Below are 17548 nucleotides of genomic sequence, written 5' to 3'. Positions count from 1 at the left end.
TACTTTAATAAGCTTTTACAGTAGACTACTGTTGTGTTAAGTTGCAACCTTGTTCCCTTGATTCCGCTTATCTGATAAAACATGCCAATGGTAATTCATTTTTGTTAGCATAAAACCATTGTGAAATTATTGTTTCACAGAAGGTGTCTGAAGACCTTTAACTATCTGGGGCCATGGAGTGTTTTCCCTCTACAAATTGTATTTTTGTCATATTCCTCCTGCTTTGGGAATATAGTAGCTCATGCTGACCTTTGAGTATAAAGACTGATTATATGAGGGCATGAAGACTACAGTGAGAAGAGTTTGGAGCAAACTGAATAAAACATGCTAAAGGTCCTATCTGCAGCAAAAGGAATGCTGTCCAGAGAATAACGTACAATAACAAGGACATACTGGTATTGCAGATTTGACTTTCAATTCTGCCTTGAGGTTTTTTTTGTTAAAAAATTAATCAATTAATTTATTTTTGGCTGCGTTGGGTCCTCGTTGCTGCGTGCGGGCCCTTTCCAGCTGCGGCAAGCGGGGGCTACCGTTCACCGTGGTGCGCGGGCCTCTCACTGCGGTGGTCTCTCCCGTTGTGGAGCACCGGCTCCAGGCGTGTGGGCTTCAGCAGTTGCGGCTTGCAGGCTCTAGAGCGCAGGCTCAGTAGTTGTGGCGCTCGGGCTTAGCTGCTCCGCGGCATGTGGGATCCTCCAGGACCAGGGCTCAAACCCATGTCCCCTGCTCTGGCAGGCAGATTCCCAACCACTGGCCACCAGGGAAGTCCCTGCCTTGAGTTTTTTTAAGACATAAAATCTTCCCAATACAACTGACATAAGTTTCAACAGTAGATCTATACTCTGAATTTTAAAGGAGAGAAACACCCAAATTCAGAACTCCTAAATGTAGTTGTATAGATTCGTGCTTGAAGCTGGCATGCCTTTTAGTTTCAGCCCACATTCCTTGCCTAAACAATGTTGATAGAACGTTCAGGTTGTACCTTTAGTATAGTGAACATATACAAAAAAATCATAATGCATAAGAAATAAAGAGAAAAAAAACATGCCTTAGTTTCCTAAAAGGGCCAACCAGAACATATAAGTAAAGGATACATTTGTGTGTGAAAAATCTCCACATGTTTCTCATTCTGTATAGTCTCCTAGGATTCATTTCCTCCACCCAGAATCACTGTCTAGTTGGGTTTTATTGTTTAGCTTATTGTACTTATTACATACACAGGGAGTTCTTTACTTACAACGTTTTCAAAGCTTGGTGACATTTCCATTTGTTTTGAATAGCCATTAGTGTTTTTCTGCATAGAAGCAGGCATAATCAACTCATTCACCTAAGCTCACCTGTAGACAAATAGGCTATTTTCAAAGCACTATGGGCAGGAATATACACATATTATGCAGTCATTAAAAATCCTGCATGCCAATAATTTTTATAGTTGGAGGAAATATTCAAGATATGGTATTTTAAAAAGAAGATACAAAAATGTGTATATATTATGATCTAAATATTTTAAAAATAATATACATATATATGTAAAAAATATATTTCACACAGGGTGTACATATACACCCATATTTCTGGGGATTATGGATGATTTTTGTTTACTTCTTAATACTTTTCTATAACTTCCATATATTCTATAATGAATATGATTAAAAAATTCTAATAAGCATTATTTAAAAAAAATCTCTGCAGATTTAATTAAAGCCTCATTAAAATGTTTTCCACTGTTGGGCTTCCCTGGTGGCACAGTGGTTAAGAATCCGCCTGCCAATGCAGGGGACATGGGTTCGAGCCCTGGTCCGGGAAGATCCCACACGTCATGCAGCAACTAAGCTCGTGCACCACAACTACTGAGCCTGCAAGCCGCAACTACAGAGCCTGCACTCTAGAACCCACAAGCCACAACTACTGAGCCCGCGAGCCACAACTACTGAAGCCCATGCACCTAGAGTCCATGCTCTGCAACAAGAGAAGCCACTGCAATGAGAAGCCCGTGCACCGCAACGAAGAGCAGCCCCCCTTCGCCACAACTAGAGAAAGCCCGCACGCAGCAACAAAGACCCAATGCAGCCAAAAATAAATAAATTAAATAAATTTATTTAAAAAAATGTTTTCCACTGTTGCATGATCCAGGACAACCTGATAGGTAAAGATGTCCATATAATGAGGTTCCTCTGGTGTCTCCATAATTATACTTTTTGAGATAGAGTCTGAGATACATTTGCCTTCGGCCAAATTTTGTTCAAGAGGCAGCAAAGGCAGACGAGGATGCTGCAGCAGGTTAGTGAGCTTGTGAGTAAGCACAGGGTGGGCAATTCTACATGGATTCACACAAAACTCAGATGGCTCTTTCAAACTAGTTAACTTCTGGTCAAGGTTAATATTCTGGTGAAAATTAATAGCTAGCAATTTTAGTGATAAGAATTTCAAAGGAAATAAAACACATACTTCTCCTGCGGAAATAGAGTATTAGATAAACCTGTGTTAAATAGATTATTAGTTTGCTTTGGTTTTTTTTTTTTCTCTCCGTGTTGGAGGTACCTACTACTTCCCGTCCATTTGTGGCACTGCTACATTTCTTTTTTTCAGCCTATGGCATATGAGTCTTTCTCTCTCTCTTTTTCTTTACTACCTCAGTAAAGGTCATCCCTTCTTTCCAACACAGCATTTATGACATATCATGACCTTTATCTTCCTGTCTGCTTTGCCAATGTATTAAGACAGGAAGCAAAAAAAAAATATTGTTTGTATTATCCAGGTAGAACTTTCTCTATTATTTAGTCACTGATGGGTACAGAGCTTGCCTTTGGTTACATGTCCTCTTATGTTTTGGGTCTTTTCTTCCCTGCCCCTCAACTGTTCTATTTCCAATGGGAGTTTTATATCCTGTGTGACCAACATAGATGTTGTCTGTTAGTTTATGGCTAGCACAACTGAAATAATTCAGGGCTTTTATGTATCGGAGATTTAAAATATTGAAAGAGTCAATACAACCAGGAGGAGTACTTGAACATAACTTGTTTTTGCCAGAATACCAAAATAAGGCAAAGGGTTAAGTCTGAGGGATTTCTTTAAAAATCAGCCTACATGGTGTAATTTATTTGAATAATTAGAGCCCTCCCATCATCTACTTGGTCAATTTAACACCCCAGGGAATGAATACAAATAGACATTTTGTGCAAACAAACATCTCTGAGAAGAATGGGATACTCTCTCAGTAATGAGTAGATTTGCCCTGTGTATTGCAAGGAGATAGATTGATCTAACTAGCAAGTCAAATAAACTATGTGTACAAATATGCATTTGGAATATTTCTATATTTATCTTTAAATTCCAGGCTGGTGATCCCCAAAGACTAATGGAATAATAGGGAGGCTACAATGGCCATTGAAATAGCTTTTGGTGAGGTATTTGTCTTCACATAATCTAGGAGGTGACATTCTGATGGACCTACTAATTTCAACATATGAATGCCACAGCCTATTTTCTGCAGTATGAAAATTGAGTCAGACTACTGGTTTTTTCTTCCCAAGTTAAATCACTTTACAGCATTTTTATTCATAAGTAGAATAAAATGGTAACTACAGGAAAATAATTTATGTATCCACAGAATTCTTCTCTGAAACCATTAAGACTATACTGGGTATATAGCCCAATGTATCAATAAACATATAAGGGTATATTTAAGCTTCTTAATACTATATGTATATGCTATCAAACATAAAAGGGTAAATGAATGGCAGTATATGAAAGTGTATTAAAGGATTTGGTTTTTAGGCATACATGACACCATCTAAAATCCTATGGCTTGAGAAGAACAGATTAAATCTAATATTTAAGGTTCCTCTGCTAATAAAACCTCCGTGTTTCTAATCTTTCAGGGGTTTCAATGTCTTTCTTGATCAACTCATGTAACTTCAAAAGGAAAAAAGTCCAGCCTCAGTTTCCACAGAAAAATTTTACAAGCTGCACCTACTAAATGGTGATCTCATTCCACACTGTACCACATATGTTGGTATTTGGAAATGTGTTCTAAGATGACTCCAATTATTCCAAAGACATACAGTTCAAACAGTGTGTGCAATGTCAAAATAATTCATTTTAAGTCTGATTAAATTTCTGGACAGTTATAGTAAACACTTAAAACTACTATATTTAGGCTACAATTATTGACTTCCTTACAAATTATATACACAGGATTGACAAATTTAGCTATTTTAAGTCATACTCAATAGTTCAGTAGGAACCACTTAGCATAAATTATTCACTATAAAATCATCTCCCTTTTTTTGACTTAATACAAAAATAGAAACAACTTTGAGCTAAGTTTATTTTTAAGCCACTTTGTTAGAATGAGATGTTATGGAACATACTCTATATAATTTCAAAACTTTTATATTACGGTTTACCCTATTCTCCTTTCAGAATGCATTTTTTTCCTTTAAAAAGTCTGAGTTTTTAATTTTGCAAATACTATTAGTGCAAGAGTACTATCTTTGACCTAGACTTAACAGAACACATTCTGAATAATTCCTACAGTGGTTTACAATACCCAAAGAGTCACAAATTTCTGTAAGTTGCTAATAGAAAAATCCTATCTATTTCCTATACACTTTATGTTGTCAATAGAAGCATGTTTGCATTAACATTAAACTAATGCTTTTAAATATATTACATCTAGGCCAAAAATGACTTGATAACATACTTCAACACCTAACACAAAGTACTATGTTCCAATTTAACTGGGAGAATAAATTTTCAGTCCCAGAACATACAGTATATGACCTACAACATCAAATATTACCACTTTAAATAAATAGAACAGAGGAAGAATGAAGCTTTCCTAACTCATCAGATGGCAACTTAACACAAAACTACAAATGCATAAGATGATAATCCCGCCTACCTTAACTGAAGGCAGAGAAGAATGACTTAAAAGAGAGGCAAGATATGTTTAATTCTTAATTTCTTTTTTTCTTGAACCTCAAATATAGTTATGAACACACCATACAAAACATACAAGAATTTAAATGTTAAAGGTCATAAGGTTTCTAAAGCAGCCCACTGATTGTTTCTAATGATTATATCTGCACTTACTTGCACTATATATAAAAGTTACAACATTAAATAAGGTAAAACAAAGACAGAAAAATCTAGTGGGACTAAATTACATTAATACTTTTATTTTCAAAGCCAAAGTGCAACATTTGACCATTTTCTCAGGAATTATGTATTATATAAAATCAGCAATATGTAGGGTATTAGGCTGATAAAGAAAGACCTAAAATACCTCAATAACTTTAAAATTTGGTTGCCTATTTGGATAAGGAATACTTTTATAGGCCTAGTTACAGAAGTTAGCATACATACCCTGTTCTAATACTTCTTCTCGTTTTGGCTGCTGTAGTATAGAAGTCTTATCTTTATTCACTGTTTCTGTAAAGGATCAAAAGAGCTGAGCATAAATTTGCAGTATATATTACATACTTTAAATAGTTTATTGGAAATATGCTATCAACATAAAAATATTTTCAGGGTCTTGTATTTCATAAAAACAGTAGTATTATGAATTGATATGGTAGAAATGCTCTAATTCACAAAAAACTCTAGCATAACTACAAAGTACCAGACTCTGACTTAGTAACTGGATCAACTACCCTTTCAGTAATATATAAATGATGCAGAATTTTAAAGATGCATTAATAAAACTGCTTGTATTTTTTAAAAGTTGAATCTAGTAATATTTTTAGAACATTTTAAGGTACATTTTATAAATATATTACGATTTTTATAAATGGCTTGATTGCTATGTTAATTTCTTTTATAAAACTTCCTATAGAAAGAAATAAGAAGTTCTGGCATTAAGACTGAACTTGTAATACTCAGTAAAGTCTCAGCATACTTCCTCCAATAAAACAGTATGTGGGTTTTGCAATTTTAAACTAAAGAAGTGACAATCAATATGACCATTTTGCAGATGCACAGTAAATTAAAGAACAATTTAGAGAATGAGACCAAAAAGACTAAGGCTAGTAATGCCTCATAAATCAAGAACTGTTCTTTGCTTGAAGACTCATTCAACAGATAATTTAGGGTATGGTCGGAGATGATAACCATTTTCATTGGCAAACTGTAGCACTCTTTAGAACATGGTGTATAAATTCATAAACTGAATCATTCATTACTTGTTATGGGAAGAATGAAACGAGGAAACTAGAAACACAAATTAAATGAAGAAAGATCTACATTTATGGAATTGGTCTCAAATGAATCTGTTTCATCACTAGTTGAGAGTTTTCACTTTAACTGTTTTGATGGGGGAATGTCAGGAGGGGAGATAGAGGATAAAGAGGGAAAAGAGGGAATCAGATTATGTGTACATATGCGACTGTTTGACAGAAGGAGGATGATTTTAAACATTAATCATATAGTCAAGTGAGACATAAGAAAATATAAAATACAAAATCATACGTTGATTTAAATTAAACACCAATTTTACCTTTGTGATGTCCATGCATCATAACCATATCAGACTTCACAGGAATTGGAATGTTGGCCTCTGGTGGTATGGTTCTGAACAAATCCGGAGCGATATTCTGTGTACAGGTCATGAAAGAAACTGCATGCTTGGCTTCCATGTAATACATAATGTATAAGTTGCACATTTCATCACTAGATGTGCCACTGCAGGCAAAACAAAAAAACAAAAAAACAAAAACCCAAAAAAACCCCAACCAAACAAACAAAAAAACCCACAGACATGACAAATCAGTCATTCACATAAAACACATTCTTAATGCAAGAAAAATGCAACCGGTAAATCTTCCAACAATGGATTCAAAGATGGAAATATTGTACATTTATTTTATAGCTTTCATTAAAACCCATCACAGTTTTCAACATCAAAAGCACACTGTCAAAGGCATATTTCCACTTAATAATGGAGTATTCTTTTGCAGTCACTCCATGGATATCACCAAATACTACTGACGGTAATGGCATTTCAGTTGCAATGAGATGCTTTCTTTCCTCTTCTAAATCCTTTTATTCTTTAGTCCTTCTTCTATTTGTTAAAACTCATAGATTGAGTAAAGTATTTTTCTTATGGAAAATCTTAATTATTTACTTAATAACAAAATTCAGAACAGTTCAACAGAAACACCATATATTAATTACAAGTTTATATAAAAGTGGCTTTTTCCATTTAACCCTTAGAGTCAGGGATCTTGGTTTTGGTAACTGCCTGTTCCTCAGGGTGAGATGAATCAAGAATCATATGTTGATACTAAGACATCATAAACGTTATCTCTGGTATCTGACTTGGCACCTTGACTTCTATAGCAGGGAAGAAAAGAATGCCTGAGGAATGATACAAAATGAAACCAGGCCTAATGTCTTCTAAGGGCTCAGACCTGAATGGGGTAGTGCCGTACAACTGAATAACTCAACGTTAAAGATAGATTTTAAAACAGTGGGGTGGTCATTTCCAAGAAAAAGTTCCGAATAATATAAATCATGCCTAATAGTTTATAGAACATGTTTTCTTCTTCCTCAATTCACATGGGTTACTAGGTACATCTTCACATAAACCACCTTTTATATACCAGCGTGGTTTGGGCAAAGCAACATTTCCTTTTTGGTGTTAGTTCTGACAATTTTTAGCAAGCCTCTACTAATAAAAAAACAAGCTCTAAAATGGATTATTTGCCATACAGAAATACATCAGTGTTGATTTTTCCAGCAATGTCATGCGGCACTTATTTCCTCTCCATAGCAACAGTAATGACATCAGCAAGGGAAGGAAAAAAAAGAAAAATCTTTTCCAAACAGGGATGTGGTTCCTCTAAGCTCTGAAAATGTAGAGCCTGAGAGACCACAGGAATGAGCCCCTGTTATGGGAAGCTCCGTTTGTGCTTTTGAAAATAATTTGTCTTCTCATTCTCTGAATCTGATACCTGCCAGTGTAATTGCCTTTCCCATGAAATAAAAGCAAAGAGTGAAGTGCAAACCCAAGCAAACACCTGTTCACTACACACATCTTCATGTGTCAAAATGCCATTGCTAAGAATTACATTTTAGCAGCTTTGGAGTTGGTCAGAAAATTATGTGCTATAAAAGGAATGGCTGGTGCCAAAGTAATAAGCCAGAGCTCCCACCATATTATCCACTCTCCCCTCATTCAAAATGAGGAAAAAGGTATAGATCAAGAGAGTGAAATGAGGGAAAAGTAATTTAAGATGTGGCCCTGGTTTAGAAAACCTTGAATCATTGTGCAGAGAGGGAAAGCAAAATGAAACCTTCCCAAATTAATGAAAGGAAAAAAACTGAATAAATTTGTATGGTAATAAATGAAACTTGCAATTAACCAATGGATAGATCCTCCTATATTTTTTGTTTGGGAATGTCATGCCCATGTTCATCTCTAAACACATGTGATTTTGTGAAACAGCCTAATCGGCTCACTAATATAGCTCATTTAAGGTATTAACTCTATGATACAATATTGAGCTGATTAAACAATTTAAGAATCTTCGCAATCACAAAGAAAATTTCATTAAACAGCTGAAGAAAAAGAAAAGAGTCATACTTTATTCCTTTCCATCTATAATTGAACTTGTAGTCAAAGTAACTCTGAGTTCCTATCTGACACAGAAACTGTCATATCCTAAACATGGTAGGATTCAAATCATTGTTAGTATCAGCAACACGGTGTGCCTGTTTTATTCCACATTCATCTTTCTTTCACCCAAAAAATATCTAACTTTAAACCAAACTGCTTTCTATGTTCCTAAGGGAGAACTGTGATACATCTACCCTTCTTCTCCATAGAGAACAACATATGCAATGCAACTCTGTCAATCTAATGCTTGTTAACATGAGAAAGTATGGAGGGACACTGTGTTCAGACTTCTGCGCTGGCTCTGCTGAATGGTCCTTTCAACACTCCCTAATGCCAATGTGATTCCCTAAATGATGACGGCTGGCATCACCTATATCCCCAAATTACAGTGGTGTATTTCTTTCCTCTTCATGCATAATAAGGTGCTTAAGAGAACTACTTCTTTTATATAGGCTAGCTTTAAATCTGACAAAGTCTGGTGAGCCTGAAAATAGTACATGCTCAATAAATACATGTTGAATGAGGAAGAAGGAACAATCTATCTTAACAGATGTTTATAATGTATTACAGCATAACCTGTTACCCCTAATACATCATACTGCTGAGTCAGGTCAATATTACAAACTCAATTTACAGCATTTCTGAAAAATATTGAGGTCTACCTGTTTATCTATCTTTCTTTTATCTATCTATCAGGGTTTTTATAAAAATATATCATTTCATATTATAAAGATATGTAATTGACATTTAAGAAAGTATCAAATATTGTGAAATGTATCATTTATAAAAACCCAAATATTATGGAACACCATGACTATGTTTCAGACAGTGATACTCCACTCTGGTGATTCCCTCATCCCTAGCCCCTGCCCCTTACACTCAACAGATGCTACACTTGAAAATAACCAATGACAATAAAAGACTAATTTTGGAAAGAAATATGAACGGGTGCTAGACTTGAAAGTAACCAATGACAGTGAAAGACTAATTTTGGAAAGAACTATGAAAACTTTAAAGAAGTTATTTTACAAAGCTTTGAATTGTTTCTTAAGACGTTTTTCATGGTACTTGAAAACTCGTACATTAAGAGGCTATTGATCATATAACTTTATTTGCATATAATACACTTTAAATGCCGATTAAACTGTTGTGCTTGGTAACTACAAATATTTATTAGACCTGCTCATATGTATATGAAATAACTGGTCCCAAATGAAAAATATCACCAACAAACTGACCAAACTGGTAAATATTACCTACCAGTTCTCAAGAATTAATTTAAAATTTTAGCATATACACTTTTAGGCAAATTAGCTGACTTAATTAGCTTATTTGGCTGACTCAATTAAATTCTTTGTTTGTTGTTTAAACTTGACTAAACATCTGAAATGAATTTAGAGAAGCATCATGTTTAATATAAAATATGTAATGCAGTCAGGTAGAAAATATTGCTTCTTGGTAGGTTAATTAGTACTATATTGTCAATATATACATTAGCGCAACTTTACCTAAGATATATTACTCATATTTACTATTTAAAAAGAAACATAATATATCTGGATTTAAAATGTTACCATTAAGTAAATTTATTAACATAATTTGTCTTAAATTCACCTGTTTTTTAATGGTTATATTTTGAGATGAATCTCTCATATGGAAAAATCTGTCCCTAGTTTTTTAAGGGCTTTTCATTAGTTAACTATGACTGCTCTACTTAAGCTAAGTTTTCTCCAGTCCTAAAATTTCTAGCTTAATACAGAGTTAAGCTAGGATTGGGTAGAAGAATCACTCAAGTGAAAATCTTCCTAGTAGGCCACTGATGGTACAATTTTCCAGTAAAACCTAGTTTCCAGGTGGCTGTAGAACAAGAAGGTAAAAAACTTGAAGCCCATTTTTCTTCCAGTGCTTGAAGGGGGCATCTGCTGGCTCCATATGACCTTTGGGTAAGTGGGACTTGTATTTAAGTCAGCTTCGTGCTCAGGGCTCAAACCTGTGCCAGTGGGAGTACGTGTTTGTGTATGTGGGTTGGGGGTTAGATGGGAACAGAGAAGAGAGAGAGGAGATTTACAGAGTATCATTTAATTTAAAAGACATCATAAAAATACTAGTTTTCTCTTTATACTGGTTACATTCTCAATTGTGATTCTATAGTACCCTATGGAGGTGGTACCTTTTACTTTACAAAACAGATGCATTATTGTTATTACTAAAAAGCATATTAAGTGCTATAAGAATGCTTTGCATTATTATGAGGATTTAATTCATATTTAAGTTTATTCAAAATTTTCTGCTTCCTTAGTTTAAATTAAATATTCAGAATATGGATTCACCCAATAAGTTAATTTCCTGTAATTTCTTTCTATTTCATTTACAAAGTGGCATTTTCTTTAGTCCACATGAGAGTTACAAAAAGATAGATTGGTATAGTCATTTTAGGGTATTATTTTAAAGCAAAATGCACATTTTAAAAAAGACTAGAATTATTCTGGACTCATGAAACCGAAAGAGGCCCCTAGAGATCACTTTGGCCTCTCATCCTGGTACTATAACAAGTCATTAATTTCTATGGCTGATAATTGCCTCACAGAGGATACTCAAAGGATAGAATCTGGCCAAAGTTACAAGCCCTCCAAAGCTGTACAGGAACCTCTAAGCAAAACTATTCTACTTATTCCACACTTAAACTTGTAAGCTAGTACAAAGAATGTGTTGAAAGGGGTTTTTTTTACTCCTTTGTTTGTCTATTTCAAAGGTTAATAAAATAACCAATGGCATTTAAGTAAAGTTCCAGAGGCTCTACACTTCATGTATTTAAAGATTGTTAATAAGTGAATTATTAGACTTTTCAAATCTAATTATGTCTACTTTGTCAGTCCTTTTGTTACCATTTTATGTAACTCAATAATTTTATTGCTTTACTCAAGTCTCCTTCCCAAATTTATCAGAGTCATCCAAAAGCAAAGCTGTTAAAAACTTATTTAATATAACTTGATGACTTTTTTCTATATGTTTTATCTTTAGCCTTAAAAGTGATGCTTATTAATACAAAACCCTTTTAGACTGACATAAAAAAGTCCTATTCCACCAGCTCGAATGCTTTTTTTTTCTTTTACCTGCATCAGTACCTTTTCTGTTTCCCCTGACAACCAACAGCTAGTGTTGTCATCATAAGAATCATCTTCTGTGCATCTAATGCATATTTTCAGACGCCTATTCTCTGTAACTTCTCTTTGATCAAAAGATAAATGGTTTAAAGCTCCATCTTCTAGGTGGCATCATAAATATTTTATAACCTAGTTTAATATGGAAAGGAGGCTCCTTGGTTCTTTTCTAACAGAAAGAAATGATAAGAGACTTTATCTTTCATTTTTAATTTAGGCAAACCTTTTTTGAAACAATTCATAGTGTTTTGAAAAATTTACTTGGTGTTATAAAGTATACTTATTTCAAAGTAGCTCGGTATTTTGAAAATTATTTAAAAATTCAACATTCTCTTATGGAAAAGGTACTGCATAGTATTATTCTCATTTGGTTTCTTATCTGGAAAACAATGAATACATAAAAGTTTTAACAGGTAGAAAAAAATCAATGGTTCTGAATAATTAAGGGCCACCACTACATGCAAAACCTATATAATCACCTAAAGTTGAACACAGGGCAAAAGGACACTTGAGAAAAAAAAATTATAATCATTACATTTTTCTTTATTAAAATGTACAGGAAGTAATACACACTCTTGTGGCAACTGTAATATGTAGAGGTGTGATCCTGAAGGTCTTGAATAAGCAGGAAGAAAGGAAGCATGAAAAAGTAAGCACATGTTCTGGAGTTTATCTAAATCAATCAGTTCTAAAATCATAAAATGCTATAGTTTGTTGTAATTGTTCATAATGGAGAAAAATGTGCCTGCCATTCATTCACAAAGATAACTGTCACCTATACTCATGCCTTGTCCTAATGAAAATCATTTTAAATAGTGGAATTTGTGAAATCATACCCAATGTGTGTGGCTTCTGTCCTTCCTTCACCAGTGAATACACATCTTGCAGCCAGTATGTCACCGAAACTAACATCTACTGGGTGTTCTACAGGGTAGAAAGCCTGCAAAGAAGACAAATACAATGATTCATTAAAATTCTCAATAAAACCCAGAACCACATGCCTTAATAACGTGAGGCTTGGGGCACCCTGGGTAGAGAGGATGAACACACACTTCACCACCCTGCTTAGAAATATTAAGAGAACTGATAAGGAAACCATCAAGTTGGAAAAGAGGTTATACACAACTTAGATATACAGTAAAGGTAGATTTAGAGATGTTTAGATCCTAGAGAAACTCACAAGGGCTCTATGAGGGTTTTTTTAATTACTATCTGATTAATATTTTTTTCTCTCAAAATTGTACTAGATTCTACACACCTGTGGCAGCTGGGGGCTTTGGTGTCCAATCAGTGTCCACTGTCCATTTCTTACTCTGTATCCACTTACTACCTTACCTGTAATGAACACAAATTATAATTATATAAGGTATTAGAAAAATAAAAGGCATTATTTTTCTTATTTCAAAATAAAATATGAATATTTTCAGAACTCCAAATGCTAGGCATTTTCATGAAAACAATATGATCAAAAAACATGCAGAATTTCAAGGTATTGCACAAAATCTCTTTCACTGAAACAGATTTAAGGTCAAATATAATTTACATTTTACATTTATAGCATTAGCAAGGACAGCGGTATATCATCTAATATGTAGTTTAAAGTTCTTACCTAAATGGTGAGTGTGAACTCTGTAGGCAAAGACATGCATTGGATACTTTTTATAATGGCATGAAATATCAGAATTCACCACTGTTAGAAATGAAAACACAGAAAAAAGTCACTATTCAACTGGAAAATAACATTATTCTTGACTAAAAGTATGTATAGAGTATTCACAAGTAGCTAAGCATGGGGGTTTTGAGTAAACATATACTCAGCAGATATTAAGCACTTATTATGTGCCAGCTACTTTACTAAGATGAGTTAAGAACCCCTTACCCTCATATTTTATTTCACTCATAAACAAAATGACTAGGCTAAATCAACAATGAAAACATAGGCTTAATTTGATATCTTTATCACGAAATTTACACAGTTGAAAAAGCTTAAACATTTGTTTTTATTTTTAGAACAGGATTTTTGAAAAATTGATTACAGATACCTAAGATAACAAGATTGACAGTTCCTGTTGAGAAGGAAACATTTCATATACTTTTCCTTCCTTGCAGACTAACACATAGTAGCTATTCAATAAACGTCTTTTAAAATAAGCCAATGAAAAGTAATGAGATCATACTTGTCATTAACTTTAAAAGATTCCCAGTAAGAACAAACAAACAATATTTAATATGACACTTTCACCAAAGGATAAGATACACTGATGAATAATATTATATTTATTCCAATAGCTTTTTGTAAGTTTAGGAGAAATCAGCTATTATTATCCCCATTTTACAAATGGAGAAATAAGCCCAGTAAATCTGTGTTCAAAGACTTGAGTTGCACCTGGATTTGCTGGCTTTTGATTCTGAATCTGATATTCTCTGCAGTAGTTTATGCTACAGTATGATATGAAATTTGTTTCTGGCATCAGAAGAATGGATGACTGATTTGTAAAATACTCAAGAATTATTCTTTAATTTGTATAACCCACTACTTACCCGTGGGCCTCAATTCTTAGCATAAAAACTGGAAAATAATAAACTACTGGCTTGGAATAATACAAAAACCTATTTTAACTCCAAGGATAATAAAGAACTGGTGTATTTTTCAGGGACTCAAAAATATTGGTCATTTCAAGTGTTTTGAAAAATATACTGTAAATCCATTCTTAAAGATTAGGTAATGAGGTAACGGTAATTCTGAAAGATCATTACTCACCTTTCTCTCCTGCTGGTATAACAGTGTCAACAGACATCATAAGGTACATGCCAGCAATTAAAGGCTGTCTGCAGAAAACAGTAATATTTATCTCAACTATTTGCAAAGTCAAAACTATTGCCTTGGAAGAATAAGGTATACTTCAATACATTGGTCTGTAAAATATGATTCATGTGAAAATTAAAATAATATGGTAAAAGAGGTAGAATACATATTTTTTTCTGGAGAAAACTCTACTTTCTTGGGCAAATAATACACATTTTTGTGGCACAGTAAATGTGGAAGGCAGTCTCTTAGTGGCTCCTGTGATGGTTAATTGTATATGTCAAGTTGGCTAGGCTGCAGTGCCCAGTTGTTTGGTCAAGCACTAATTCAGATGTTGCTGTGAAGGTATTTTTTAAGAAGTAGTTGATATTTAAAACACTGACTTTGGGTAAAGCAGATTACGGTCCACAACGTGGGTGGGTCTCTTAAGGGAAAAGACTGAGGTCCCGGGAAGAGGAAGGAATTCTGCCTCCAGACTGTCTTTGGACCCAAGATTGCAATATTGATTCCTGCCAGGATTTCCCACCTGCCAGCCTGCCTTGAATATTTCAGACTTGCCAGATCGGACAATTGTGTGGGTCTATTCCTTAAAGTAAATCTCAATTTCTCTTTCTCTTTCATTCTCTCTCTCTCATACATTCTGTTAGTTCAGTTTCTCTGGAGAAGCCCGATCTATACAGCTCCCAAAGACCCACAGCTCTGACATTCGTGCCCTTGTCCAATCTTCTTCCCTTGATGTGGGCTGGACCTAGTAACCAGACCCAGTACTTTGTTATTTCTAACAAACAGAATATAGCAAAAATGACTTCTTTTTTTTCTCCGCTGGGTTCAGAGTATGAAGATTTGTTGTTAACTATTTTCTTCACCTATCAGGCTTATATATTATATTCAGTAACTTCTGAAATGAGAATACAAAATGACTCTCTGGCTTCCATCCTGCTCACCCTCTTGCTTTCTCCCTTGCTAGCTGTGATGGACACCAGCTGCCATGCTGTGAGCTGCCCTGTTTAGAGCCCACACGGGGAGGAAAGCAGGGAGTCCTCCAGCCCACAGCCAGCAAGGAATTGAATCCCGTCAATAGCCACACGAGAGATCTTGGAAGCGGATCCTCCTCGGTCAAGTCTCCAGATGGCTGAAACCCTGGCCGAGACTTTGACTGCAGCCTTTGTGCGAGACTGCCAGCCCTAGCACCTAGCTAAGCTGTGCCCAAATTCCTGAGCCACAGGAAAATAAGACAATAAATATTCGTTGTTTTAAGCCACTACGTTTAGAATAATTTGTTATACAGCAATAGGTAACTAGCACAGTGGATTTCCCACTTTTAAGCTCTTGAAGATCTTAAAGTTGTCACTAAGCTAGGATAACAGTAGTACTTACGGCAGGCGTGTAAGGTGTAAGGAAACACCAGAGCAGTCTTTGTGATTATCTGAAAACACACACACAAAATACACATCTTAAATATAAAAATGTGAAAACTGGATTTCAAACTAAAAGTGTTAACTAATCACAACCCAATACTACATAAAAAACCCTACATACTTCATTTGTATGGTGTTTTATAGTTTATAGAGTACTTTCATATTCATGAAATCCATTTATTTCCAATGTATCCCAGAGCAACAACAAACCTATCATTTCAAGCAGTCTGTAGCTTTTTTTTTTGACTCATCAAACTGACTAGTTATCTGCTTTCCTGCAGATACACTAAATACTAGTCATAAGCTCACAGAAGAAAGCTGTGGCTTCTCTCTATGCATTATCTGTATTGTTGAAACATCCAGAAAAGTTTGTGAACTGAATGGTTTGTTCCATGGGGCTCCAAACAACTAGCTTTTCTACTTTTCAAAAACTGAAGTAGTCCATAATTTGGGCTTTCAAGATATAACCATTTTTTAGAGTCTGTAATGTCTCAAATTTATGTATAGGGATCACCTTATTTGGTTTCTACGCCTTGTTCATTCCCACCTTCTAAACAGGAACCTGATGTGCATTCTTTTTACACCCTAACATCAGTTGAGAGCTGCTAAGTATCTGCATCTTTGCCAAGGACACTTCAGAGACCTCTTACAAATCTTCTCTCTTCTTTCTTCGTCTTCTCCAAATAGAAAGAAGGTAAAAATTTAAATTACTCATACAAATTCTGATCTCTTTTGAAGTTGCTGATCTCTAACCACAGAGACCATGAAGAGTAACTCAGACTTACTCATTCCTTCCATTTCTGTATGTTAAATCCTTTCTATTTCACATTTTATTCTAGTAATTATAAAACTCTATATCTCAACTTTAAGAGTTGATTTTAATGTAACTATTGTGTATGTGTGTGCAAGATTGATAGATTTATATGAGAAATTAAGAGGTGAAGTATACTGGACTTCCTTGGTGGTGCAGTGGTTAAGAATCTGCCTGCCAATGCAGAGGACACGGGTTCGAGCCCTGGTCCGGGAAGATCCCACATGCCACGGAGCAACTAAGCTGGTGTGCCACAACTACTGAGCCTGCGCTCTAGAGCCCATGAGCCACAACTACTGAAGCTTGCTTGCCTAGAGCCCATGCTCCGCAACAAGAGAAGCCACTGCAATGAGAAGCCCACGCACTGCAACGAAGAGTAGCCCTGCTCGCCACAACTAGAGATAGCCTGCATGCAGCAACGAAGACCCAACACAGCCAAAAATAAATAATGAATTAATTATTTAAAAAGTGAAGTATACTAATAAATAACAGCACATGCAATAATTCAAGAAAAGTTTTTCGTTTCATCTGTAATTCTCATGAGAAAAGCAAACGTAGCTTCACATAAAAATACATAATAACAGGTAACTAACAAAATATGCATTTTTATTTACCATAGATAAAGTTTAGAAAGAAAATATAACAAATCATGTTTAATACTTTGGTAATAAAACACAAAGGAAATGTCTCTGTATAGTATTAAGCTTGATCTTAAAAACAACACAGAAATAAATT

The 17548-nt window shown here is 34.8% G+C and overlaps 1 protein-coding gene across 15 annotated transcripts in view; it reads right to left on the bottom strand.

Annotated features, from left to right (window-relative positions):
• The window catches only part of PAM (peptidylglycine alpha-amidating monooxygenase), a 280621-nt gene that overhangs the window by 49206 nt on the left and 213867 nt on the right, over positions 1-17548 (bottom strand). For all 15 annotated transcript variants that reach the window (XM_089908396.1, XM_089908402.1, XM_022592065.3 and 12 more), the window contains 7 exons: positions 15962-16010; positions 14540-14607; positions 13388-13468; positions 13037-13113; positions 12615-12718; positions 6497-6681; positions 5368-5433 (listed from right to left, as the gene is read on the bottom strand). In XM_089908396.1, the coding sequence (XP_089764522.1) occupies positions 5368-5433; positions 6497-6681; positions 12615-12718; positions 13037-13113; positions 13388-13468; positions 14540-14607; positions 15962-16010 (630 nt within the window). The remainder of the gene's footprint in view (positions 1-5367; positions 5434-6496; positions 6682-12614; positions 12719-13036; positions 13114-13387; positions 13469-14539; positions 14608-15961; positions 16011-17548) is intronic.

The sequence above is a fragment of the Delphinapterus leucas genome, chromosome 3 (assembly GCF_059928025.1).
Source record: "Delphinapterus leucas isolate spDelLeu-1000000601 "Yukka" chromosome 3, BTC_Dleu_Yukka2, whole genome shotgun sequence".
In the NCBI taxonomy this organism is placed as follows: Eukaryota; Metazoa; Chordata; class Mammalia; order Artiodactyla; family Monodontidae; genus Delphinapterus; species Delphinapterus leucas.
Note: the sequence above shows the minus strand (reverse complement) of the source record. Positions and strands in the feature narration are given on the sequence as shown.